Source organism: Erinaceus europaeus, chromosome 6, assembly GCF_950295315.1.
Source record: "Erinaceus europaeus chromosome 6, mEriEur2.1, whole genome shotgun sequence".
In the NCBI taxonomy this organism is placed as follows: domain Eukaryota; kingdom Metazoa; phylum Chordata; class Mammalia; order Eulipotyphla; family Erinaceidae; genus Erinaceus; species Erinaceus europaeus.
In genome coordinates, this window is record NC_080167.1 from 20,684,939 (window position 1) to 20,711,188 (window position 26,250).

At 43.8% G+C, this 26,250-nt stretch overlaps 1 protein-coding gene across 3 annotated transcripts in view; it reads left to right on the forward strand.

Moving 5' to 3' along the window:
• GLT1D1 (glycosyltransferase 1 domain containing 1) overlaps window positions 1-13,718 on the forward strand; it is a 154,215-nt gene extending 140,497 nt beyond the window's left edge. For 2 of the 3 annotated variants that reach the window (XM_060193294.1, XM_060193295.1), the window contains one exon: window positions 12,125-13,718. In XM_060193294.1, the coding sequence (XP_060049277.1) occupies window positions 12,125-12,286 (162 nt within the window). In that variant the 3' untranslated portion in view covers window positions 12,287-13,718. The remainder of the gene's footprint in view (window positions 1-12,124) is intronic. The other variant, XM_060193296.1, reaches the window with a different exon arrangement.
• Window positions 13,719-26,250: the final 12,532 nt, after the last annotated feature.

Consider the following 26,250-nt stretch of genomic DNA (forward strand, 5'->3'; position numbering starts at 1 on the left):
CCCTTCAGCTGGTCCTTGCACTTTGCACCACCTGCGCTTAATCCGCTATGTGCTACTGCCCGACTCCCTCCTTTACCCTTTCTACCCCCTCTCTCCATGGAAGCAGAAAGAGAGAGAGAATGAGAGAGAGAGACAGAGAGAGAGAGAGAGAGACCACAGCACCAAAGCTTCATTCAGTGTAGTGGGGGGCATACACAAGCGTGGATGACAAAGCAGCTCTCTATCCAAGTGAGCTATTCCCACCAAGTATCATTTCTCTCTTCATTATTTTACAAAACTTTTAAGCCAAGAATATATACTGCTTAAGAGTCAAACACACCTATCATGCCTAACACCCAGTGCCTAGCACTGGGTCAGTCCCTGAAAGCACAGATGCTCCTCTAGTGTTGATTGAGTTTCCATTTGAGTCTGAGGGAAATGCTGGGAGAACTGAATGGGAGTTGGTCTAGAATGTCGTGCATGGCTTGATGATGGAGGGTGATCATCTCATTTATTGTGTGAGCCGGGCTACTTTCTGAGCAAAAGGGACAGACAGCTATGTTGTACATAGGGCCTGTTGGCTGAAGCCCTTGTGCTTGACACATGGCTATGTGTCCAGCTATACACAAGTCATGTAAGTCTTTCCTCTTTTCTCCTTCATACCTTCCTTCTTTCCTTCCTTCTGTTCTTCTGTCCTTCCTTCTTTCCTTCCTTCTGTTCTTCTGTCCTTCCTTCTTTCCTTCCTTTTTTGCCAGTAGGGTTATCTCTGGGGCTTGGTGCCTGGATGATAAATCCACTGCTTCTGGTGGCTATTTTTTTTTCATTCTCTCTCTCTCTCTCTTTCTCTCTCTCTCTCTGTCTGTCTCTCTCTCTCTCCCCTCCTCCCTTTTTAAATAGTGGGTGCCGGGCAGTGGTGCAGCCATTTAAGCACACGTAGTACTAAGCACAAGGGCCTGTACAAGGATCTGAGTTCGAGCTCCTGCTTCCCACCTACAGGGAGGATGCTTCACAAGTGACAAAGTAGTCTTTGTCACTCTGTCTTTCTCTTCTTCTCTATCTCTTCTTCCTCTCTCGATTTCTTTCTGTCCTATCCAATAATATGGGGGGAAAATGGCCACCAGAAGCAGTGGATTCCTAGTGCTGGCACTGAGCCCCAGCAGTATGAGACATAAATAAATAAATACATAAATACTTATTTATTGTGTAGAGACAAAGAACATGAGTGAAGGAAGACCAGGAGAGAGAGAGAGAGAGAGAGAGAGAGAGAGAAAATGAGAGAGAGAGAGAGAGAGAGAGAGAGAGAGACCTGCAGCACTGCTTCACTACCTGGAAGGTTTTCCCCTGCAGGTGGGGACTGGGGCCTTGAACCTGGGTTCTTACACATAGTAACATGTAACCACCTCCCAGTCACCCTTTTTCTTTCATTTTGATAGAGAGGGTAAGACAGAGGGGAGAGAGACCAGCACTGCTCCACTGCTTGGGAAGCTTTCCCTCTGTTGGAGAGGACTGGGAGGCTTGAATCCTGGTCCTTTCCCAAGGTAACAAGTGCCCTCTGCCAGGTGAGTCATCACCCAGCCCTACAAGTCATGTTTTTCTAATGGGCACATTAAAAAGAAAAGAAAAAGGAACGCAAATCATGTCTCAAACAGTTATCTTATTTGTTTAACTAGAGCTGTGGGAACTTGGACTACCTCAACCTGTCATCAATACAAGCAATTATTAATGAGATGTTTTCATTCATTTGATTTCATACGATTTCCCTGAACTGCCCTAAGGTTTTTTCTACTTGAGCACATCTCCATTTGGAGATTGCATTTGTATGGAAATACCTGGTTTGCATGTAGACACAATCAAATTTACACCTCAAATGGCAGATCCAAACCAACCGGAAATATTTTACATTTTTTCCAATGTAATGAGGGTAAAGTCAAGTCGTTCCTTAAAAATAGAGGTCGTGGGAGTCGGGCTGTAGCGCAGCGGGTTAAGCGCAGGTGGCGCAAAGCACAAGGACCGGCATAAGGATCCCGGTTCGAACCCTGGCTCCCCACCTGCAGGGGAGTCGCTTCACAGGTGGTGAAGCAGGTCTGCAGGTGTCTTATCTTTCTCTCCTCCTCTCTGTCTTCCCCTCCCTCTCTCCATTTCTCTCTGTCCTATCCAACAACAACAACAATAATAACTACAACAATAAAACAACAAGGGCAATAAAAGGGAATAAATAAATAAAATAAATATTAAAAAAAAAAATAGAGGTCGTGAGCTAGAGGGTCTTTAGTTCCAGAGGTAAGAGTGAGTGAGTGAGTGAGTGAGTGAGTGAGTGAGTGTGTGTGTGTGTGTGTGTGTGTGTGTGTGTGTGCGTGCACGTGCTCTATGGGGGAAGCCTCCTCTCAGCCATGCAGTGGCCAGTGGGGACTGGGTTTTACCCCACTTCCAGAATATGGTAACCCTGTGGGGTCTGGGGACTGTGGTGGACCTCACCTACTCTCACAACAACCACAGGAGGGAGTTGTCCTAAGGACCCCAGAGTGAACCCTTTACCTTAGGAGTGTATGAGTATGGCGGGTGGGGGGGGGGTAGGTATTTAGACTTGAACCCAGAGACACCTGTAGCACTGCTTCACTTGTGAAGCTTCTCCGCTGGCAGTGGAGACCAAGGCCATGAACCTGGGTCAAGTGCACAAGTGCTGGGCACTATAATGGGTGTGCTCCACCACCAGCCACCCCTAGATATAGCCTATGAGGAACTGTATCAAGATGAAGAAGAAGATACTAGAGACATACATATTGGTTCCTTTCTTTCCTTTCTCTTTTCTGTTCTCTTCTCTTCTCTTTTCTTTTTTCCTTTCCTTTCTTTCCTTTCCTTTTCTTTTCTTCCTCTCCTCCTCTCCTCTCCTCTCCTCTCCTCTCCTCTCCTCTTCTCTTCTTTTATTTCTTTCTCCCTCCCCCTTCCCCCAGAGCATGCTTAGCTCTGGCTTAATGGTGGTATGGGGGATAGAACCTGGGACCTTAGAACCTCAGGCATGAGAATCTGTTTGCAGAACTATCATATCATCTCCCCCACCTGTAGAGATGTATTTGAAATACTAGTTTAGAGCTAGCTTACCAAGTCTGTGAGGTAATTTTTGAAGCTTTGAAACTTTCTGAATTTATTTTTCTCTTTTTTAATATATTTTACTTACTTTTTGATAGAGATGGAGAGGAATTAAGAGGGAAGGGAGAGATAAAGAAAAAGAGAGAAAGAGAGAGCCCAACACTGCTTTACAGCTCATGAAACTTCCCCTCTGAAGGTGGGAACTGGTAACCTGTGCACTGCCTGACCCCCACCTCACTGACGGTCTCCTAACCCCACAACTCTCATGTACAGTGTTTGTCCTTACTTATTTTTATTATTATTAATTTTGCCAGAGCACTGCTCAGCTCTGGCTTATGATGGTATGGGGGAATTGAACCTGGAACTTTGGAGCCTCAGGCACAAATGTCTCTCTCTCTCTTTCTCTCTCTCTCTCTCTCTCTCTTTCCAGCTGATCCTAGTGAGGTATCCCTATGTTAGGAGCCAGAAGGAAGATGAGAACCACAGTAGCTACTCAGAACTGAACCAGTGGCTCCCAAATGTCTCGTTTCTGTTACTTTTGGGGCTCATCTCTACTTTTTTTTTTTTTAATGTGAATCAAGTATTTCTTTTTAAATTTTTTATATTATCCTTATTTATTGGATAGAGACAGTCAGAATTGAAAGGTAAATGGGTGATACATAAACAGAGACAGAGAGACACCTGCAGCACTGCTTGATCACTTGCAAAGCTTTCCCCCTGCAGGTGGGGACTGAGGCCTTGAAACCCGGTCTTTGCGCACTGCAACATGCGCACTCAAGCAGGTGCACCACCACCCGGCCCCTTCAGCTCTATTTCTTATGAATCAAATGGGCAGAGGAGAAGGCCTTGGTGACCAGGACTGGAGGACCCGAGTCTATTCCTTGTCAGCCACTCACTGCTGTGTCATGTGGGCGATCCTCTGGGACCACTGTGCCCCTGTGTCTCTCTGTGTCCAAGGAGCTGCATGACTAACAGCACTGCATCTGAGACCCATTTCTGCAGTTCTACAATCCAAAAGGCACTTGTGCTTTGCACTCTGTGCGCTTAACCCAGTGTGCTACCACCTGGTCCCTCAAAAGGCACTTGTAATATGATTTATTTTTAGTGGGTTTGGTGCTGAACCTTACTTGGCAGCAAATTTCCATGTAAGCCTCTGTGAAGTTATTCATGTATTTATCCTGCTTAGTGTGGCTCTTGCGATGGTTTGATTCCAGGACTGGGGTGTGCTTACAGCCCACATGGGGCATATATATTTTTTTACAGCACAGAGACCACATTAATAAACCCTGAAAATACTGAGTTCTGAAACGGGATGCATTCCCAGTCATAAGCATGTAATGAGTGTTGGTTGCGGTTATTACATTCTTGCCCCTGCTGGGGACCCATGGCCAAGAGACCAGCCTGTTGGTTAGAGCAGAGTTCTAGGAACATGTTCACTCTACCATCACACCAACCCTTTTCCTTCTTTTTAATTTTTTTTAAAAATTATTTATTTATTTATTAATTAATTACTGGATAGAGACAGAGAAATTGAGAGGGGAGGAGGAGCTAGAGAGGAAGAGAGACAGAGACACACCTGTAATACGACTTCACCACTTGTGAAGCCCCCCCCCCCCGCCACCTCTGCAGGCAGGTGGGTATTGAGGGCTTGAACCTGTGTCTTATGCACTGCAATGTGTACACTTAACCAGATGAGCCATGCCTGGTCTCCCAACCCTTTTTCTTCTTACTCAGCTGGTAATTGAGCATATGTGGACTTTCTCATCACATGGCTCATGTTGTTTGCTGCCATTTTTTCTATTTTTAAAAGGCTTTTTTTAAAAAAAAATTATAGTTATTGGATAGAGACAGCCAAAAATCAAGAGGGTAGGGGGAGATAGAGAGGGAGAGAGATACTTGCTGCCCTGCTTTACCACTCATGAAGCTTTTCCTTTGCAAGTGGGGACTGGGGGCTCTAATTTGCGTCCTTGTGCATTGTAATATGTGCACTCAACCAGGTGCGTGTCACCACCCTGCCCCCTATTTTTTCTTTTATTTTACTTTTTTTTTTTTTTTTTGCCACCAAGGTTTTTACTGGGGCTTAGTGTCAGTATAACTCTTTCATTCCTAGTGACCTTTTTTTTTTTTAATAAAGAGTGAGAGAGACAGGGAGAGAAATGGGGAGACACCTGCCTCACCGCCCCACTGCCCATAAAGCTTCCCCCTTACAGATGGGGACAGGGGCTTGAACTTGGGTCCTCACACATGGTAATGTGTGTGTTCTACTGAGTGTACCACTGCCTGGTCCCCTTATTGCTGCCTTTTTCTCATTACTTCTTAGATGTCCCCTGAGAATGATGGTCCTCATGGCTCTGGGGTCTGCTGGGTGTATGAGCTTGTGTCTTAGATACAAGTTCAGACACTGTCCCAGAAAAGGGTTTGATCCACTGATAAATCCTATAATGATCAGCTTGGGCATGGGCAAGACGAAAGAGCCTGGTCAGACTCCTAGCCTACACCATGCATGATCAAGCTCATGCTCATGACCCCCCCCACACACACACACACCACCAACCCCTTGCACCCCACCTCCTCAGACAGGACTGGCCTACTGAGCTATTGTTTCAAACCTCCCCAGGGAGGTGTTCCCTATTCCATAGCCACCTGCAGAAGCTCCTGGTGGCTGACCTGATATTTATTTTAAAGTAAGCTTCTGTCTTTAACTATTCTGTTGTCACATGAACAAGCAGTCCTTCCCCCACACTGGCTATTGTTGCCATTTAAAAGATGGGTCAGGGGGATCATCCGGCAGTGGTGCACCAAGTTAAACACACATATTACTATGTGTGAGGACCTGGGTTTGATCCCCACCACCCACCTGCAGGGGAGGACAATTCACAGTGAAGCAGGTCTGTTGGTGTGTCTTTCTCTCTCTTCTCTATCTCTCCCCCTCCTCTTTCTCTCTATTCTGTCAGATAAATGAAAGGAAAAATGGCCACCAGGAGCAGGCGATTTGTCATGCAAGCATAGAGTCCCAGCAATAACTCCAGTGGCAATTTAAAAAAAAAAAAAAAAAAACGGTAGGGGGGCTGGGCAGTAGCACAGTGGGTTAAGCGCATAAGTTCGAGCCCTCAGCTCCCCACCTGCGGGGGTGGGGGGGTGTTGTTTCACAAGCAGTGAAGCAGGTCTATAGGTGTCTGTCTTACTCTCCCCCTCTCTGTCTTCCCCTCCTCTCTCCATTTCTCTCTGTCCTATCCAACAACAACTAACAGCAGCAATGACAACAATAATGACAATAACAAAGGCAACAAAGTGGGGAAAATGGCCTTCATGAGCACTGATCTCATAGTGCGGGCACCAAGCCCCAGAAATAACCCTGGAGGCAAAAAAAGAGGAGGGTAAATAGCATAATGGTTATGCAAACAGACTCATGCCTGAGGCTTCAAAATCCCAGGTTCAATCTTTCACACCGTAAGTCAGAGCTGCACAGTGCTCTGGTTAAAAAGAAAAGGAAAGAAAAGATTAGGCCAGAGAGATAGATCACTGGGTGGGATGTGGGTCTTGCCATGCCCTGTGTGTGCTATAGGTTCAGATTCTTGAGATACTTTTTTTAAAAGAATTTATTTATTTATTCATGAGAAGGTGGAGAGAGACAAAGAACCAGACATCACTCTGGTACATGTGCTGCTGGGGATTGAACTTGGGACCTCTTGGTTGAGAATCTAGTGCTTTATCCACTGTGCCACCTCCCAGGCCACGGTTCTTGAGATTCTTGAACCACGTGGGAGATGAAAGGGCCTTATCTATCTATTATCTATGTATCTATCTAGCTAATCTGTTTATCTAATCTGCCTATTTTAAAAATTTTAAAATATGTGTTTATTTATTTATTCCCTTTTGTTGCCCTTGTTTTATTGTTGTAGTTATTGATGTCATTGTTGTTGGATAGGACAGAGAGAAATGGAGAGAGGAGGGGAAGACAGAGTGGGGGAGAGAAAGACAGACACCTGCAGAACCTGCTTCACCACCTGTGAAGTGACTCCCCTGCAGGTGGGGAGCTGGGGGCTCGAACTGGGATCCTTACGCGGGTCCTTGCGCTTTGCGCCACGTGAGCTTAACCTGTTGTGCTACCGCCCGACTCCCTCTTTCTATCTTATCTTATTCTGCATCCCTGTAGGTCTGAGTTCACATTCTGTGATGACAGCTAGAACATTCTGCTCTAATTGATGATAGTGCTGGGAATTGAATGTGTGAGCTCAGGAGCCTCAGGCACGAAAGGCATGTGTATAGTCATTATGCTGTCTGCCCAACACATCCTACTCTTCTGCAAGGGTGTGAGTCATTGGGGTCACCCTAGCATGTGTCTCCCACAGCCACCATGATTGGCTTGGTTGGATCAGTATTTACTTTTGGAATTGGGGTGGGGATCTTCCATGTTATCTTACAGCGGAGTGGAATTAAACGAAAAATTTGGGAGCCTTTCATCTAAGACAGAAGAAACATGAATGCTTGGCAAAAGTATCAGGTGTATATTGTTATGTAACTAAGAAGCCTAACATTTAGTGGCTTACAATTCTGTGAATTGTTCATTGGAACTGGGTTCAGCTGGATGTTTCTACTGGTCTGCCTTGGGTTACTCATCCAGTCAGCTATCTCTTTAAACTTAGATGAGTATTAGTACCATATGCGTTTAGTGCTTGGGACCTGGATGCCTATTTCCTATTAGTCTTAACCTCAAGAAGACAAACCCAGGCTTCTTTATATGGTGGCTTCTAGGCTCCCAGAGGAAAAAGGGGGAACTGTAAATTGTCCTAAAGCTTTATTTGGAAGTCAAAATACACCACTTCTGACATACTGTTATACTCAGAAGTTCGAGTCCCGATCTCACGCAAACAAGACCAGAATCACATGGCAAGAGCCTTTATTAGCAAGCTTTAAGATAGGGCCACTGCGACACCCTTCTACACAAGGGGAGAGTCTGCGACCCCGATCATTTTTCATCCCACCTTTTTGTAGTTATCACAGGGTGGGTACAGGTGCAAATATTTACACGGAACAAGGAACAGTTGGTTTCCGGTTAACGACTGTTCTCAATATTCGGGGCTTTTCTCTAAACTCCACAATACAATGTTGGTCAAAGCAAGTTTTGGGACCAGACCAGCTTCAAGTTGTGGGGGGGTAGGGGCAGATAGGGATTTCTGCCACTCTCTTCACCCACAGTCCACCTAGTGACCAATAGCAGTGACCATGTCAGTGTGTGTTTGTCATTGCCCATAGGCTTGCGTTCAGCACCTGACCTTCATAGTCACCTCAGCAACACAAGGAGGGCTTTCACTCTTCCAGACCTGTCTTCTCCTATTTTTATTATATTTATTTATATTTTTAATTTTTTTAATTTTTATTTTACCAGAGCATTGCTCAGCTTTGGTTTATGGTGGTACAGGGGATTGAACCTGGGATTCCAGAGCCTCAGGCATGAGAGTTTGTTTGCATAACCATTATGCTATCTACCTCCACCCTTTATTCATTTATTTATTTATTCGATAGAAACAGCCAGAGATTGAGAAGGGCCGGGGAGATAGAGAGGGAGACAGACAGAGAGACACCTGTAGCCTTGTGTAGCTTCCTCCCAGCAGGTGGGGACCAGGAGCTCAGACCCAGGTCCTTGTGCATTGTATGTAACACGTGTGCTCAACCAGGTGCGCTCAACCAGGTGCGCTACCACCTGGCCTCAGTGTTCTACTTTTCTTTTTCTCTCCCTTTTTTTTTTTAATTTCTTTTTTTTTAATTTTTAAAATATTTATTTATTTATTTTCCCTTTTCATTGCCCTTGTTGTTTTTTATCATTGTTGTTGATGCTGTCGTTGTTAGATAGGACAGAGAGAAATGGAGAGAGGAGGGGAAGACAGAGAGGGGGAGAGAAAGACAGACACCTGCAGACCTGCTTCACCGCTTGTGAAACAACACCCCTGTAGGTGGGGAGCCAGGGGCTCGAACCGGGATCCTTAAGCCCGTTCTCCAGTCCTTGTGCTTGTGCGCTACCACCCGACTCCCTTTTTTTTTTTTTTTTTAATTTCTTTGAGCTACTCACCCTGAATTTTATTATGTCAATGGCTAAAATGTTTCCTACTCTTTAACCCAAGTCACTTATACTTTTAGGTAAGTCCATTTTTTCTCTCCATTTTTCTGTGCAGAAAGAAAAAGGGCATTTTATCCTGGCCTGTTCCTAGAAACTTTATTATTTGAGATTTTGTAGCAAAAATCATTATTATGTAGCAGTAAGGAACAGGAGGGGGTTGGGTTTCAACCAAAGTCCGTGCATCAGATAAATCAAATATATGACTATTATCATAAAGTAATATACCAAAGCTATAAGCCTCTCAAATGATTTTAATAAAAATGTTTTACTATGAAATGGGAATGAAATATATTATCTTTTTTTATTATGAAAAAACCAGTTTACTATAAAACGTACATAATACATAAAAACATAATTCCACTCGATCATAAATATTGCTGCTTATATTACTAGCTATAAAAGGCATTCAGTGTTTAATTAACAATGATTTCAAGAAGATGTGGGTGTCCCTAACAAACCACATAACATCAGCTATTACTTCAGCATGAGGTGAAAAAAAAAAACACTCACTCATATGTAGGATAGCATTTGAATTGAAACACATGTCCTCCAACTCAGGAACTTGACTTACATGAAAATGGGCTAAGTGGTGAACATTTCCCTTCTCTCTCTGAAGGCACTTCATCACCCCCAAATAATTCTGATTCATTTCAGTTATTAGGAGTTTGGATATTAAAACAACAACAACAACAAAAACTGGTTATCAATGCCTGTCTTTCATCACTGTGTCCTTCCTGTGAGCATCAGTAAATAATGAGACTAAAGAAATATGAGTGGGGGAGTCCCGCAGTAGCACAGTGGGTTAAGCGCACATGACGCAAAGTGCGAGGACTGGCGTAAGATCCGGGTTCGAGCCCCCGGCTCCCCACCTGCAAGGGAGTCGTGTCACTTCACAAGCAATGAAGCAGGTTTGCAGGTGTCTATCTTTCTCTCCCCCTGTCTTCTCCTCCTCTCCCCATTTCTCTGTCCAACAACGACAACATCAATAACAACAACGACTACAACAATAAACAACAAGGGCAACAAAAGGGAATGCATAAATAAATCCCTCTCCTGCACTCTGCCCTCATTCGAGACAAGGCTGGACCTAGCAGTCAAGTACCCTTGCCCCATCAGAGGTGATCAGTATGGGACTGGAAGAAGTTAACTAGCCTGCCCAAAGCCAAGTGGCTCATTTATGTCTTGCAGCAGGATTTGAATCCAGATCTTACTGTGAAGCTTAGTGTTTTCCTCTCCAGACACCACCCATAATCTAAAGTGCAGTCTGTCTCCAGGGAGATAAAGGGACCTGTACTATAAAAACACATAGAGAAGGGCTGGGTGGTGCACTTGGATGCACGCACATGTTACAATGCACAAGGACTTGGATTCCAGCTCCTGGTCCCCACCTGCAGTGGGAAAGCTCCACAAATGGTGAATCAGGGCAGCAGGTGTCTCTGCCTCTCCCTCTTCATCTCCCCCTTCCTCTCAATTTCTGCCTATCTTTATCCAATAAATAAATAAATAAATATAACTAAAAAAAAAATCTTAAAAACAAAATGACATTAAAGGAGGGGGCAGGTGGTGACACACCTGGTTAAGCACATATGTTAGAATGATCAGGGACCCAGATTTGAGCCCCCAGTCCCCACCTGCAAGGGGAAAGCTTTGGAAGTGGTGACGGTGCTGCAGCAGTCTCTCTGTCTCTCTCTCCCTCTCTATCACCCCCTTCCCTCTTGATTTCTGTCTCTATCCAGTAAATAAATAAAGATAGAAAATTTAAAAGGAAAAAAAATGAAGCAAGGTAGTATCATATAGGGGCTCCGATTCTGGAGTGAGACCTGAAGTCATATCTTGACCGAGACTTGTTGTCAAGGGAAGAAATTATAGATTTAAGTCATTATAAATAAGTAGGAGGCTTTGATCTTGGGAAGAATTAGATATTAATAACTCAACTGCTTTTCCAGGGATGGTCATCCTAGCTTGGTATAAATTATGTGGATCCACTTATAAGCAGATCTTCTTAGAAACAGATAGCTTAAGGTATTGACAGTTTCATTCAAAAATTATAAATGTGTTTTCTTTTTTTAAAAAAGATTTTATTTATTTATGAGAAAGATAGGAGGAGAGAAGGAGAGGAAGAACCAGACATCACTCTGGTACATGTGCTGCCAGGGATCGAACTCAGGACCTCATGCTTGAGAGTCCAATGCTTTATCCACAGAGCCACCTCCCGAACCACATAAATGTGTTTTCTTTTTTTTTTTTTTGTTTTCTTTTTTTATTTCTTTATTGGGGAATTAATGTTTTACATTCAACAGTAAATACAATAGTTTGTACATGTATAACATTCCCCAGTTTCCCATATAACAATACACCCCCCACTAGGTCCTCTATCATCCTTCATGGACCTGTATTCTCCCCACCCACCCACCCCAGAGTCTTTTACTTCGGTGTGATATGCCAATTCCATTTCAGGTTCTACTTGTGTTTATAAATGTGTTTTCTTTATGACTTTCCTAATAGCAGCTCCTATTCTCTAGATTATTGTAAGAACACATTGCATAACACATAGAACATGCAAAATACGTGTTCATCACTTCCTTGGGGTATCAGTAAAGCTTCCAGAAAACAGTTGGCTATGAAAAGTTAAGTTTTGAGGGGAGTTTTCAACTATGCGGAGTCAGTGTCCTTTGTCCCTGTATTGCCCAAGAGTCAAATGTGTGTGTGTGTGTGTGTGTGTGTGTGTGTGTGTGTATGTGTGTGTGCATATGTGCACAAAATTTCTTCTTTAATCACAGTGTCTCCATTAACTGTCCTTCTTCCTAAAGTCTATTATCTCCACATGAGGGAAAGGGAAAAAGGAGATGAGGACTAATGCAGATACAGGTTTCTGAACGTACTTGGCAAACCCTCTTCATCAGTGATTCACTTGTTTCTTTCCCACTTCCTTTTTTGCAGGAGTTCATTCAGCAGGCAAAGAGACTGGTTAGTGATCCTGAATTAGAAAAAGAGATCGTGGCCAATGGCAGGGAGTATGTGAGAAGGTGTCATTCATGGCATGTGGAGAGAGACACCTACCAGCATCTTGTGCAGACTCTCCAGGGAAGCACTAAGGAGTAAGGGAACCTGCCCCGTACTCTGGCCACATCCAGCGACAGTGCTATGGGTACAGTCCAGGGCTAGCCACTTACTTCAATGGAATCCTACAGACACCTTTGATATAGAATTCATCTCAGACCTCTGTCCTTCCAGATGCCCTCCCAGATGTGTTTACTGTGTAGTCCTGGAGAAGAAGCTGATTGGCCTGAGGTGGCTTGTTTTAGGAGGAAAAAAACTGAATAAGCTGGTCTGGAACTTTCTATCTTTCCCCGTTTTCTGAATGACCTGTCACTTATCTGTGAAGAAACCAAGCACCACACATCTTAGCTGGGAGGAGTCCTGACAGCATTTTTGTCCTCAGTGTCCCAGGTCCCATGGATGTGCTTCTCCAAGCACTGGATCTGTGTTGTGGCTGTGTCCTCATGTCACAGCTAACTCTGCAATTATGCCACTCAACTGTGGTGACATGGAAAAGTATGACCAGGCCTCTGTCAAGGCCCCACCATCCTCTTGGTCAAGTTTCACTTGAAAGCCCAGTTGAACAAGTGCCACATCATGTGACTTGGGAAATACTCACATGGTCCCAAGACAGAGCCTTGCTCTTTGTAGTCGGTGTAGACCTTCTTCTCTCCCAGCATTTGGGAGTCAGGGATGAGTGTCTAATAGTCACAACTGCTAGCCCACTGGATTCGTGTGATGTGTGTACCACTCTGGACATTCAACCAACATGGTGTCCCCGAGCACTGTACCTCTTTTCTTCTGTTGGATCCCAAGGCCATTGCTTCCTAGTGGACAGTCTGACCACAGATGGTCAGTGAAATGTCCTCTTGCACCATGAGAGGCAGAAGATCATCTCTGGGCAGTAAGGACTAAGCAGTCAGCTTCAGAGCCCCACTGTAGGAATGATCTGTCTGAGCTGGTTTAGATGCGGACATCTCTGGAAGAAGCAGCATGGCGGGGAAGAGTAATACCCAGCACAGCCTTTGCTTTGGTTTAGGATGTCTTGGACTTCCTGATTCCCATTAATCATATTCTTACAGTCAAACCTACATCTTATGTTTGAAGGAACACATCTCCAGTGAAACATCTTAAGCTCTGATGACGTGGGGAAGAGAACACCGTGATTAGGTTCAGTGCCTTTTAGTCTGATATTATGGTTCATCTTTCAGCCACAGAACAGTCACTCTCCACTGGAAAGTGTGTATGGACATTTTTCCCCCCAGAATTTGGACCAGAAAGGTCATTCTAAAGGAAGGGACCATATGTGCTCAGGGAACCCCCAGAGATGCTGATAGTGATGAAATTCTCGGTATTCTAGAAGTTGGGTTCCTACTTGGATGATGTAAACTGGACCAGCAGATTTCATGAGTTCATGTCTTTGTGGAAACACACACAGTGCACTCAGGGAAGGACATGTTCTTAAAGGAATAAAGTGTATCCCCCGTCCACTGCATCGAGGTAGCTGTTCTTTGTTCACTTTGTGAGCTGAGTCCTGCAAAGACAGACCCCTCCTTACCCTCCAGTCCCTTCATTTATTTTTTTCCCCACAAGTATTATTGCTGGGGCTCAGTGCCAGTACTAGAAATCCACTAGCAGCCATTTTCCCATTTTATTTTATTTTATTTTATTTCTATTTTATTTGATAGGGCAGAAAGATATTGAGAGGGAAGGGAGAAATAGAGTGGGAGAGAAAAAGACAGTTGCAGACCTGCTTCACTGCTTATGAAGCTTCTCCCAGCCCCCACAGGTGGGAGATGGGAGCTTGAACCTGGGTCTTTGCACATAGTAACAAGGACTCAATCATGTGCACCACTCACTACCCAGCTTCCTAATTTTTCCTTTCACTTTCTTCCTAGTATTTCCTTTCAGTTTCAAAGGAAATACTAAGCCAGGTGCATTCAGTTAAACATTAAAAATGCAATCACTGTTGGACTTGGGGAAATAATATAGTGGTTATGCAAAAGGCTTTCATTCCTGAGGCTCTTGAGGTCCCAGGTTCAATCCCCAGCATCACCTTGGGCCAGAGCTGAGCAGTGCTCTGGCTAGAAAGGAAAGAGAAAGGAAAAACGCCATCACTATTTTAATACCCAAGGATGGACAGAAATTTTGCTTTCTGTAAACAGTCTAGACAGTTTTCCTTTCATGCTTGGTTGACTTTACATTTAAGCATGTTGTGTCTAGTTCGTCGTTTGCCAGTATGCATATTTTGAGTGACTCAGCGACTGCCTTTCCAGACAGAATGAAGACACGGTAACCTTCAAGTAAGGAGAAGAAATGCAATGGATGCGCCAAGTGTTACACAGCAAAGAGGCCTTGCTTCCACTTAGCATGGAGTTGATGAGTTGGTGTGTAGAGCTTCTCCTTGAATAACACTCTCCCCTTTGCTACACACCGCACTATCTCTCCTCATGCATTATAAGGTTTGTGGAAGCAGATGGTGGAGGATCTCCTTGTAAAAGTAAACGTGGCCACCATGCTGATCCCACACATGAGATTCTCTGTGCTTAAGTGTGTAGACCACCATCCACCCCCTACATTATTATTATTATTACTATTACTATTGCATAGAGACAGAGGAATTGAGAGGAGAGGGAGGATGATAGAGAAGGAAAGAGACTGAGAGACACCTGCAGCCCTGTTTCACCACTCATGAAGCTTTTCCCCCTGCAGGTGAGGACCAGGGGCTTGAACCTGGGTCCTTGTATACTGTAATGTGTTCTCTTAACCAGGTGTGCCACCACCTGGCCCCTCACCCCCTACAATTTTACTTTTTAGTTTACACTGTGCTACACTTAAGCATATTAAACTGGGAGCAGTCAGTAAGAGGGTTCAAATCCACTCTAGTGTGGGGAATTGAAGGCATCAGGATTGCATTTGGTTACAACTGAGGAAGTTCCAAAATAATAAAATGACTTTCTCAGAAAGGAAGCTTAATATTTCAGATACAGTGGTCCGGGAGGTGGTACAGTGGATAAAACATTGGAGTCTCATCTATAGAAAAAAAATCAGATACAGAGCTCTGTAGAGACTATGTGGTATTTCTCAGGATCAGGGACCTAAAGCCTCCATCTTCAGTACATGGAAGACTACCTCATGATAAAAGGCCCAGATCTCACCATCATACCTGAATCTCACAAATAAAAACGGCTCGGGGGGGCAGGTGGTGGCTCACCTGGTTAAGTGCAAATGCTACAGTGTACAAGGACTCAAGTTCAAGTCCCAGGCCGCCCCCCTACATGAGTGATGAAGCAGGGCTGCTGGTATCTATCTGTCTATCTCTCTCTCCCTCTCTATCTTCCCCTCCCCTCTCAGTTTCTCTGTCTCTATCTAATAATAAATAAATAAATAATTTAAAAAAACATAGCTCAGGAATGTACCCTTTCAGGGTAATGCCCACTTCTAGTTCCATGCCACAGGTCCATCCAGTTGCAAGGGAACTTGGGGAGGCAGGCTTTTGTGTTAACTTTGTGAAAATTGTGAAAAACCACAGGAGGCTCTGAGTTTTCCATTTGAACATGTAGACAGGAAGGGTCTCTCATATTTATTTTTTGAAATTTTGGAGACAGAATTTGGGAGGGGTGGGGGAGAGGAAGAGAAACACCTACAGTACTGCTTCACCACTTGTGAAGCTTCCTGTCAGGTGGGGACTGGGGGCTTGAACTGGAGTCCTTGTGAATGGTAACATGCACTCAACCAGATGAATTTCCATCCGGTCTCAGAACTCCCTTATCTGTGAACACCCTACAGTTTAAATGGCACAGGTCAAGGCTCAAAGCTGCCATGCCCACTTGAGGGGCTATGGTCTCCAAAGCGCCCCAAACATTCACCCTTTGTGTCTTTTTTAAAATTTAATTATTATTATTATTTTATTTTTTAACCAGAGCACTGTTCAGTTCTGGCTTATGGTGGTGCTGCGGATTGAACCTGGGACTTTGGAGCCTCAGGCATCAGAGTCTGTTTGCATAACCATTATGCTATCTACCCTCCACACACCCTTTGTGTCTTGACAAAGGCTTCACTGCTTAAATCTGGTTGGTCCTTGGTGGCTGATAGATTCAGTCACCATCATTAAGTTTGTCACTTGAGACTGAGAGGCTGTGTGAGTGGGACTGAGAGTCCAAGCTGCCAAGTGACTCCAAAGCTGACCAGTCCCCACCTCTCACCTCCATTAACATAACAAATGAGACCTCGATGAAGTTCTGAATGGAAAAGAGTCCAGAAGTTTTCAAGCTCTGTGTGTAGGGCCGGGTGGTGGCGCAAGTGGTTGAGTCTATAATTTATATTGCACAAGGACCTGGGTTCGGGCCTCTGGTCTCCATCTACAGGGAGAAAACCTCATGAGTGGTGAAGCACTCTCTTATCCCTTTCCCTCTTGATTTCTGCCAATAAATAAAGATAACAACAACAACAAAAAATTAAAAGCACTGTTGGCTCCCTCTCAAGGGCCACTCTAAAAATAAATAAATAAATAAATAAATAAATAGATTACAATGCCGCACACACCCTAAAGAAGGGGGGAAAATGGTAAGGGTGACTTAAGAGGCTGCTTGTCCCTGCTGCAACCATTCCAGACAAATGGGATTTAGATTCTGTGGCGATTGCGAGCATGCATTTTTTTTTTCTCTTACTAATCATGGAATAGCTTCTAATGCCAAGAAAAGTGTTCTCTACAAGATTTTAATTTAACTCTGAAGGCCATCCTGACAGTGTTCACCCTTCTTCCCTAGACCTCATTTGTGCACAAGCTCTCGGCTGGTGGAAGAGATCGATTTGTACCGAAATTAAAAACGCCAGGCCAAGGAATGGATAGGGTTGCATCAAATCTGAAATGTTCCTTCCTGCATGGTAAAGCTCAGTTCTGGAGAACAGGATGAAATGAAACTATATTGACAACATACTGCATTGATTCTAGAGGTGCAACTTTGGTTAGTCTGAGTCTTTTTCCTGGTTGCCCTGAGTGCATAAGTACTTCTTTTTCCGTCTTTATGTCTGGACAATACAAATCTTTTCCAAAAGGACCCACAGAACAAAACGAGAGTTGGCATTTCAAATAAGATGCAAGTAAGTTAAAGCTAGTGTTGGGGAAAAAAATGTCTTGACTGGTCAAAATTATCCCCCTCGAGGCCTAGTGGTGGCTGACCCAGAAGAGCTCACAGGTCACTATGAGCAAGGATCCAGTCTCTCATGGTCCCTACCTGCAGGAGGGAAGGTTCTTGAGTAGTGGAGCAGTTCTGCAATGTGCATCTCTTTTCATTTCTCTCTCTCCCTGCAGTATCTTCCTCTTGTTTCGTACCTCTATCAAAAAGGAAGAGAGAGAGAAGAGAAAAACAAAAGTGGTAAAAATCGCTTCCAGGAATGGAGGCTCCATGTAGGCAATAACCCTGGTGACAAATTTTAGGGGGATATTATCCCCTTAAAAATCTGTCCGTGGGAGTCGGGCGGTGGCGCAACGGGTTAAGGAATGTGGCGCCAAGTGCAAGGACCGACTTAAGGATCCTGGTTCGAGCCCCCGGCTCCCCACCTGCAGGGGAGTCCCTTCACAGGCGGTGAAGCAGGTCTGCAGGTGTCTTATCTTTCTCTCCCCCTCTCTGTCTTCCCCTCCTCTCTCCATTTCTCTCTGTCCTATCCAACAACAACGACATCTGCAACAACAACAATAATAATTACAACAACAATAAAAAACAGCAAGTCAACAAAAGGGGAAATAGATATAAAATTTTTTTTTAAATAAAATCTGCAAATTCAGCATGTGTAATGGTAAATTTTTAGTTTTGCATATTTTCCAATCTCAAAAAAATCAGTTAATTTCAAAGATTTGATTGATTTTATTAAAGAATGATTCATGCGCTTGGCAGCATCTATTTAGTAAGCAGAAAGGTGCCTCAGAGAGATTCTTACAGTCAGAAAGAGGGAGAGGCAAGGTCATTAGCAAAAGAAAAGAAAGATTCCTCTGGCATAGCAACCAGCTTTTAGGGGTGGGGCAGAGAATTCTTAGCATGCTTTTGGCCTTGAAGGTGGTGATGATTGTTTAGTTTAATTTCCCACCTGGGAGAGAGGCAGCTGTAGCAGTTAGATTAGGTATTATGTCTTGTTGGGGCCTGGCATGCAAAACTCTAGTTCAAATGCCTACTTTTTTTCCCCTCCCCATCATTAAGTCACACACATAGATAGATGACTTCTTGAGCCACAGAGCTAAACTGAACATCAACCTCTGAGCATCTGGTTATCATAAGGTTTTTGTTTTTGATACAGAATTGATTTCCTGGAGGAAATCGCTTATAGGGGAACAAAAGTCTGCCAGCCCAAGATATGTTTTTGGCTAACGGTTAATTTCAGGGGCTAGGTGGTGGTGCGCCTGGTTGAGTGCACAAATTATAAGGGCATGGGTTCAAGCTCCCACCTGCAAAGGGGGGTGGTGGTGGGATGGAAGGCTTCACGTATTGTGAAGCAGTGCTGCAGGTGTCTATTTCTCTATCTCCCATTCTTTTCTCAATGTCTTTCTGTCCTATCAGATAATACAATTTAAAAAAAAAAAATTAAAGGTTAATTTCATCCCATGGGAGGAGCTCTGATGACAGAATGGAGGTGGCCTTTGAAAAAGAGATGTTGGGAGTCGGGCGGTAGCATAGCAGGTTAAATGCAGGTGGTGCAAAGCACAAGGATCCCGGTTCGAGCCCCCGGCTCCCCACCTGCAGGGGAGTCACTTCACATGCTGTGAAGCAGGTCTGCAGGTGTCTATCTGTCTCTCCCCCTCTCTGTCTTCCCCTCCTCTCTCCATTTCTCTCTGTCCTATCCAACAACGACGACATCAATAACAGCAACAACAATAACAACATTAAAAAAAAGGGCAACAAAAGGGAGCAAGTAAATATATATATTTTTAAATAAACAAACAAAAAAAACAAATAAAAGAGATGTTTAGGGGCTGGATGGTGGCTCACTTGGTTAAGTGCACATGTTACAAAGCACAAGGACCCAGGTTTAAGCCCCTGGTTCCCAACTGTAGGGGGACAGCTTCACAAGTGCTGCAGGTGTCTGTCTGTCTCTCTCCCTCTCTATTTTCTCCTTCCTCTCAATTTCTGACTGTCTTTATCAAATAAATAAAAGATAATATTTTTAAAAAGATGCTTACGTGTAAGCCTCTACCTAGATCTAATTCCCTTCTATCTACCTTTGAAAGACAGAATTCAGATCTTCATACCTTTACTGACTGTGCCTTCCTCCTTAGCTGACATTCCCTTCCCTCTACTAAAGTCCTCTGCTTCATCAAAACTATTTAAAGATATGTATATGGCTCGGAAGATAGGATAATGGTTATGCAAAACGATGTTCACACTTGAGTCTGCAAAATTCCAGTTTCAACCTCCCACACCAGTAACCAGTATTAGCCAGAGCTGAATAGGGCTCTAGTCAGTCCCTGTCCTCTTCCTCCCTCCTTGTAAATATGTACCTTTTTTTTTTCTTTTTTAATTTGATTTATTTATTTTAAAAAGAACTGCTCAGCTCTGGCTTATGGCAGTGCAGGGGATTGGACCTGGGACTTTGGAGGCTCAGGCATGAGAGTCTCTTTGCAAAATCATTATACTATCTACCCCTGCCCAAATATGTACCTTTTTCTCATTAGAATAAAACAAAATTAGGGCTGGGGAGATAGCATAATAGTTATGCAAAAGACATGAATGCCCAAGGCTTCAAAGTCCCAGGTTCAATCCCTAGCACCACTATAAATCAGAGCTGAGCAGTACTCTGGAAAAAAAGAAAAATAAATAAAGATAAAGCTATATATATATATATATATATATATATATATATATATATATATATATAGTTGTTTTTTTTAGAATTTTTTGTTTTATTTATAAAAAAGGAAACATTGAGGGAGCCGAGCGGTAGCACAGTGGTTTAAGCACAGGTGGTGCAAAACACAAGAGCCAGAGTAAAGATCCCGGTTCGAGCCCTGGCTCCCCACCCGGGGCTCACTTCACAGGTGGTGAAGCAGGTCTGCAGGTGTCTATCTTTCTCTCCCTCTCTCTGTCTTCCCCTCCTCTCTCCATTTCTCTCTGTCCTATCTAACAACTACTACAGCAATAACAATAACTATAAACAAGGGCAACAAAAATGGGGGAAAATTTTTTTTTTAAAAAAAAGGAAACATTGACAAAACTATAGGATAAGAGGGGTACAACTCCACACAATTCCCACCACCAGAACTCCGTATCTGCCACATGGTGAGATACTCAGGTGTCCTCAGTCTTTTCCATGTGTGCAGCAGGCTACGTATTATTACTAACTTTCTGTTTACTTTTTCCTCTTATCGATTTGTCTGATACTTATTTGGTTATTTTTCTTGTCTCTGAAGAACCCCAAAGAGTGCCAGATGGTTTCTTTAGCACCCAGACAGGAAAAACACTCCTGTTATCCCAGTGGGCTTGATGTCATCTTGTGTGGGTATAATCTGCATAACTGCTTACCCATTCATTCAACAAGTTTTTTTTTCTTAATTAAAAAAAGTTATTATCTTTATTCATTTATTGAATAGAGATAACCAGAAATCAAGAGAGAATGGATGATAGAGAGGGAGAGAGACATCTACAGTACTGCTTCACCACTCGCAATGCTTTCCCTCTTCAAGTGGGAACTAAGGACTCGAACCTGGGTCCTTATGCATTATAATGTGTGCTCAACCAGGTGCACTACCACCTGGCCCCTTCAACAAATGTTTGAACCACAGCGGAACTAGACACAGTTGGAGGGACCCAGAATATAACATTAAACAGCACACACACACACACACACACACACACACACACACACACACACACACACACACACCATGAGTCTTGCTTTCCAAGGGCCTCTGATTTTCACTTGCATTTTAATGATAGTCAGCTTCATAGTTTTTTGTTTTTCTCTTTTACTACAGGGCTACTAGTTTATTATTATTGTTGGAACATAGTAAAAAAAAATCTTATTTCACCATAGTGAGTGCCTGCAAAACACTTCTACCTCCAACTTAGGCCCTTTTCTACCATCATGCCCCAAAGCACCCCCAACCCCCTCCCTAACCTCTTTTCCCAGAGTCCTTTGCTTTGGTGCAATACACTAAACCCAGTCCACATTTTACTTTGTGTTTTCCCTTTCTGCATTTCTTTCTTAAATTCTGTGAGTGAGATCATCCCATATTCATCCTTCTCTTTCTGACTTATCCCATTTAACATGATTCCTTTAAACTCTATCTAAGATGCAGTGAAGGTGATTTCATCATTTTTGATAGCTGAGTAGGGGGCTGGGAGATAGCGTACCAGGTTAATTGCACATTGTACAAAGTGCAAGGACCCATGCAAGGATCCTGGTTTGAGCCCCTGGCTCCCCACCTGCAAGGAGGGTTGCTTCACAGGTGGTGAAGCAGGTCTGCAGGTGTCTATCCTTCTCTACCCCTCTTTATTCTCCACTCCTCTTTCAGTTTCTTTCTGTCCTACCCAACTAAAAAAAAAATGGAAATAATGCCTCCAGAAGCAATGTATTCATAGTGCTGGCACCAAACCCCAGTGATAACCCTGAAGGTAAAAATAAATAAATAAATAAATAAATAAATAAGTATTTTTAAAAAGGGCAGGGGTAGATAGCATAATGGTTATGCAACTAGACTCTCATGCCTGAGGCTCCAAAGTCCCAGGTTCAATCCCTCCTAACCACCTTAAACCAGAGCTGATCAGTGCTCTGGTAGAAAAAAAAAAAAGTAATAGTTGAGTAGTATTCCACTGTGTATCTATAAGAAAACATTTTTAGCCACTCATCTGTTGTTGGACACTTAGGTTGCTTCCAAGTTTGGGCTGTTACAAATTGTGCTGCTATGAACATAGATGTACATAGATCTTTTTGGATGGATCTATTTCTTTCTCTGGGGTATATGCTTAGGAGAGGAATTGTTCAGTCATAGGACAGATTTTTGTTTCTAACCTTCTGAGAGTTCTCCAGACTCCTCACAGTGATTGGACCAGTAAGGCTGTAGAGTTGCTCTAGTAAGGAATTCAATCCAAAGTCAATCAGGTCATGATGCACAGGGCAATTAAGCCTCAGTGGTTTCCCAGAATGGAACCCACATCCAATACACTAGGATTAATTTCTAAGGGAACCTTCATAGACTCAAAAGGAACTTCTGGGAAGAATGAACACACATACAAAAAAGGTAGGGGTGTCAATTAAATGGAATGACTTCATCTTTATTTGTGGCCACAATCTATTTTAAAGAGATTACTTTGCCATCTACCTCTGCTTTCAGACTCATAAGTAATCCTTAAAAATTCAGGCTGGGAGCAATGCTTTTCCAAAAAAGAAAAAGAAAAAAAATTACATAATTCTGCTAAATTACAAAAGCATTCTGCTTTGGCAGAAAGATTAAAATCATTAGGCTTTACTCAGGAAAGACCCTTGAACTTATTCTAGGTACTTCAGAAGCTCCAACAGTTAGCAGAGTCATGCTTCACTGAAAATGGATTTTCTTCCATAGTATCTAGCATGAAAATGTGTTATATTTCCCCGAATCAGAAAGGTTAATAGCCAGGCATTTGCCACAAGCTAGGTAGGCACTACTAGGAGACTGGCTTTCTGACTTGGTGTTTCGTGCAACTTCCTCCATTTTAGAATCATCTAGGAAGTCAGTTTACAAAGCCTGTCCCATAATAACTATTACTTCCTTGGGTGCTCTCCAATTCTATCCCTTCTTTATGGGATAAAGAAATGACATGACTTCCTCCCTAGCTGCTCTGGTGGTGTTGGTATGCTTCTAGTTCTGCTTCTGTTAGATTGCTTGACGTTGTGGTTTATTTACATGGTCATTCTGTTACATTGGTTTGGTCTCGTTCCCCCTGCCTCAGGGAGATTTTGGTTTAGTCCTCGCTGGTTTGCGCTTCTTCCTTCTCCCCACCCCCTAACATATGTGTACTTCCTTAGTTCCTGACCCTGCCACCGGAGGAGAGAGAAGCAGGACGGAATTGGGTTGTGATTAGGTTGTTGGACTGCATCCCGGCTCGTGAATAAAGATTGAACTGCGTTCTCAGCTCAGCCATGAGTCTCTGGTTGTCTCTGTCTCCTGCCCGTGAAGCCAGCCCTGCGAAAACAACATGGTGGGGGGGGAAAAAAGGTGGCTTCAGGTCATTCTGATGGAACTGGGGTTTAGGCAGCAGCTCTGTTTATGACCTAAAATGGTGGTAATGTTCCAATTCTGCCAGGAGTAGCAGGCACAGTACTGGGACTCTGGCTTATGCTCCGAGAAAAGGTCCAGCCTCATCCCCACCCCCACCCCCATTTATACTTTGGGAAACAATGCTTACAAGAGACTGGGATGACCCTACCTATGTCAGTCCAGACGCACCCTTCTAGTAATTCCCAGTGTGTCTCATTGATCAGAAGTGTTTTTTCCGGGGGTCAAACAGTAGCACAGAGGGTTAAGGGTACATGTTAGATGCAGTAGTTTTAAAGTTTTGAGTATAGTTGCTTTTCTGCTTATAGTGTGAGATGGAAAATTCCTGTACCCCCTACACAAGGCGAAAGTCACCACCCCTATGCAGGGGCAAGTCGCCAGTTTTATCTTAGAGGAAATAAATAGCTAGCCTAGCCACAAACCCAAGTCAGCTCAAGGCTGATGAAACTCAACCGCCTGAGGCCAGATGGTCTTAGTCGATAACTAAAAGTGTGGTAACCCTATTTTACATAGAGGCTTGAAATTAGACAAATTCTATAGGTTGCTTAGTGTGTTGCAATGTTTGAAATGATTAGATCCCACGTTTTCTATAAAGTACCATTGAATAAGTTGTAAAATCCTTGTTTTGCATACCCCCCTCCCCCCTTAGAGTGTGCTCTGAAATCCTATAAATTGTGTGGTTTGAGCTCTGTTCGGGGTCGATCTGGTGGACTGCCGTCAGTCACCACTCGGCCCGGATTTGAATTCGTGAATAAACATCTTTTGCTTCCTTGCAGTGGATGGTGGTTTGATTTTAGCTCGCTAACAGTACATAGCACAAAGTGCAGGGACTGGCTCGGGGATCCTGGTTTGAGCCTCTGGCTCTCCACCTACAGGGTGGTCGCTTCAGGAGCAGGGAAGCAGATCTGCAAGTGTCTATCCCCCCCCCCCCCTTCTCCTTTCTTGGTTTCTCTGTAATAGCCAGTAACAGCAACAACAACAGAAAGAAGATTGCGATCAGGAGCAGTGGATTCGAGATACAGCCACTGAGCCACAGTGATAACCCTGGTGGGGAAAAAAAAAGTGTTTTTCCCACTAAAATGCTTGTTAGTTGACATTGTTAAAGATCCCCCCCACCTCCATCTTGTTCTTGAGATTTGTCTATTACAGCCCCCTCAGAGCTGCTGGGTCAAGGGTCAAAACTCTCTCTCCTGCTGTCCACTGGGGTCTTCAGGGCCCATATTGTACCTCAGCTCTCCTTGCCTCCTTCTTATGACATAGAAACTGCCCCATCCCATGAAGAACTTGTTAGTCCTTTGGTCAGAGTCCTCATACTTTTCAGAACCCTGAGAATCCTTTACAATGCAGAACCTTAGTGATTCTTCTGAGTCCTATAATAGCCCAGCCCTGGAACTGGCCCTGAGTCCCAAGCTGGAAGGAAGATAGCCAGGAAGCACTTCAGTGGGTTGCTTTCCCCTCCCTTTTGTCTGTTCTCTGCCTCTTTTTGTGTCTCTCCCTCCCTGTTTATCTCCTGAGTCTGTCTACCTTTCTGTCTAGTATCTTTCCATCTCTCTTGTCTGTATCACCTCTGTCTTTCTCCCCTTCACTGCCACTTTTCCCCTCTCTTCTCTTCTCTGTGTCCAACAACATCAATGACTATCCACATTCCCCATGCAATGAGCCACCCTCTGAGGAGTTTGGTTTATATGTAGGTTAAACACTTGTGCACCCACATCAAAGGGAACTGGAAAGTATCTGTGGGTGCCACCCTACATCCCCATTTTTACTTATGGACTACTTTGAGCAGAAAACCATTGAGAACCAACAGATGCAGAGAGCAGTTTCTGGGAGCTCTCCACCCCACCCACCCCCCATCTGACTAACAGCAGAGTCATAGAACCCTGAAGACCTGCACCACAGAACTTTGTTTTGTCTCCTTCTGGTCTAAATTAAATACCCTCCCTGCTCCTCCCCCTCACCCCATACCCCCCCTATCCCCACCCCCACCACACACATTCTATTTGCTTTCCAACCTGAAGCTGAAAACATGGATATTCAGTCTGAGTCCTGTCTGAGACAGGATTTCTCACTGTCTAGACTTGGCGTTTAGAATGCTAGAAACTTGTTTTCAAAACTTCCTGCTTTGCAATTCAAAAGCTTTGTTTTCCCCCAAAATGTGGCTTTCTGTCTTGTGAAATTCAAAGGTCTCTTGTGAAACTCCAAATGTAGGGTTTGACTCTTTCAGAGTATGGCAAAGTTCACTTCCACTTTGAAGTGCACTGAGCTCACAATGACCTCATTTTCATACAGATCTGCATGTGTGTATCTGTGCAAGTGAAACAAAAATAGTTTATCAGTCTATGCATTGCTATATTATTTGGCTATCAAAGAATAGAGAAATACTCATGTGAAGCCAGTATCAAAGTTTGTGATGAGTGCCTAAAGAATAGTTATTTCCGGGAGTCGGGCGGTAGTGCATTGGGTTAAGTGCAGGTGGCATGAAGTGCAAGGACCGGCATAAGGATCCCGGTTCGAGGCCCTGGCTCACAGGAGGTGAAGCAGGTCTGCAGGTGTCTATCTTTCTCTCCTCCTCTCTGTCTTCCTCTCCTCTCTCCATTTCTCTCTGTCCTATCCAACAATGACGACAACAATAACTATAACAATAGAAAACCCCCCACACCTATGGACATCTAATCTTTGACAAAGGGGCCCAGACTATTACATGGGGAAAGCAGAGTCTCTTCAACAAATGGTGTTGGAAACAATGGGTTGAAACATGCAGAAGAATGAAGCTGAATCACTG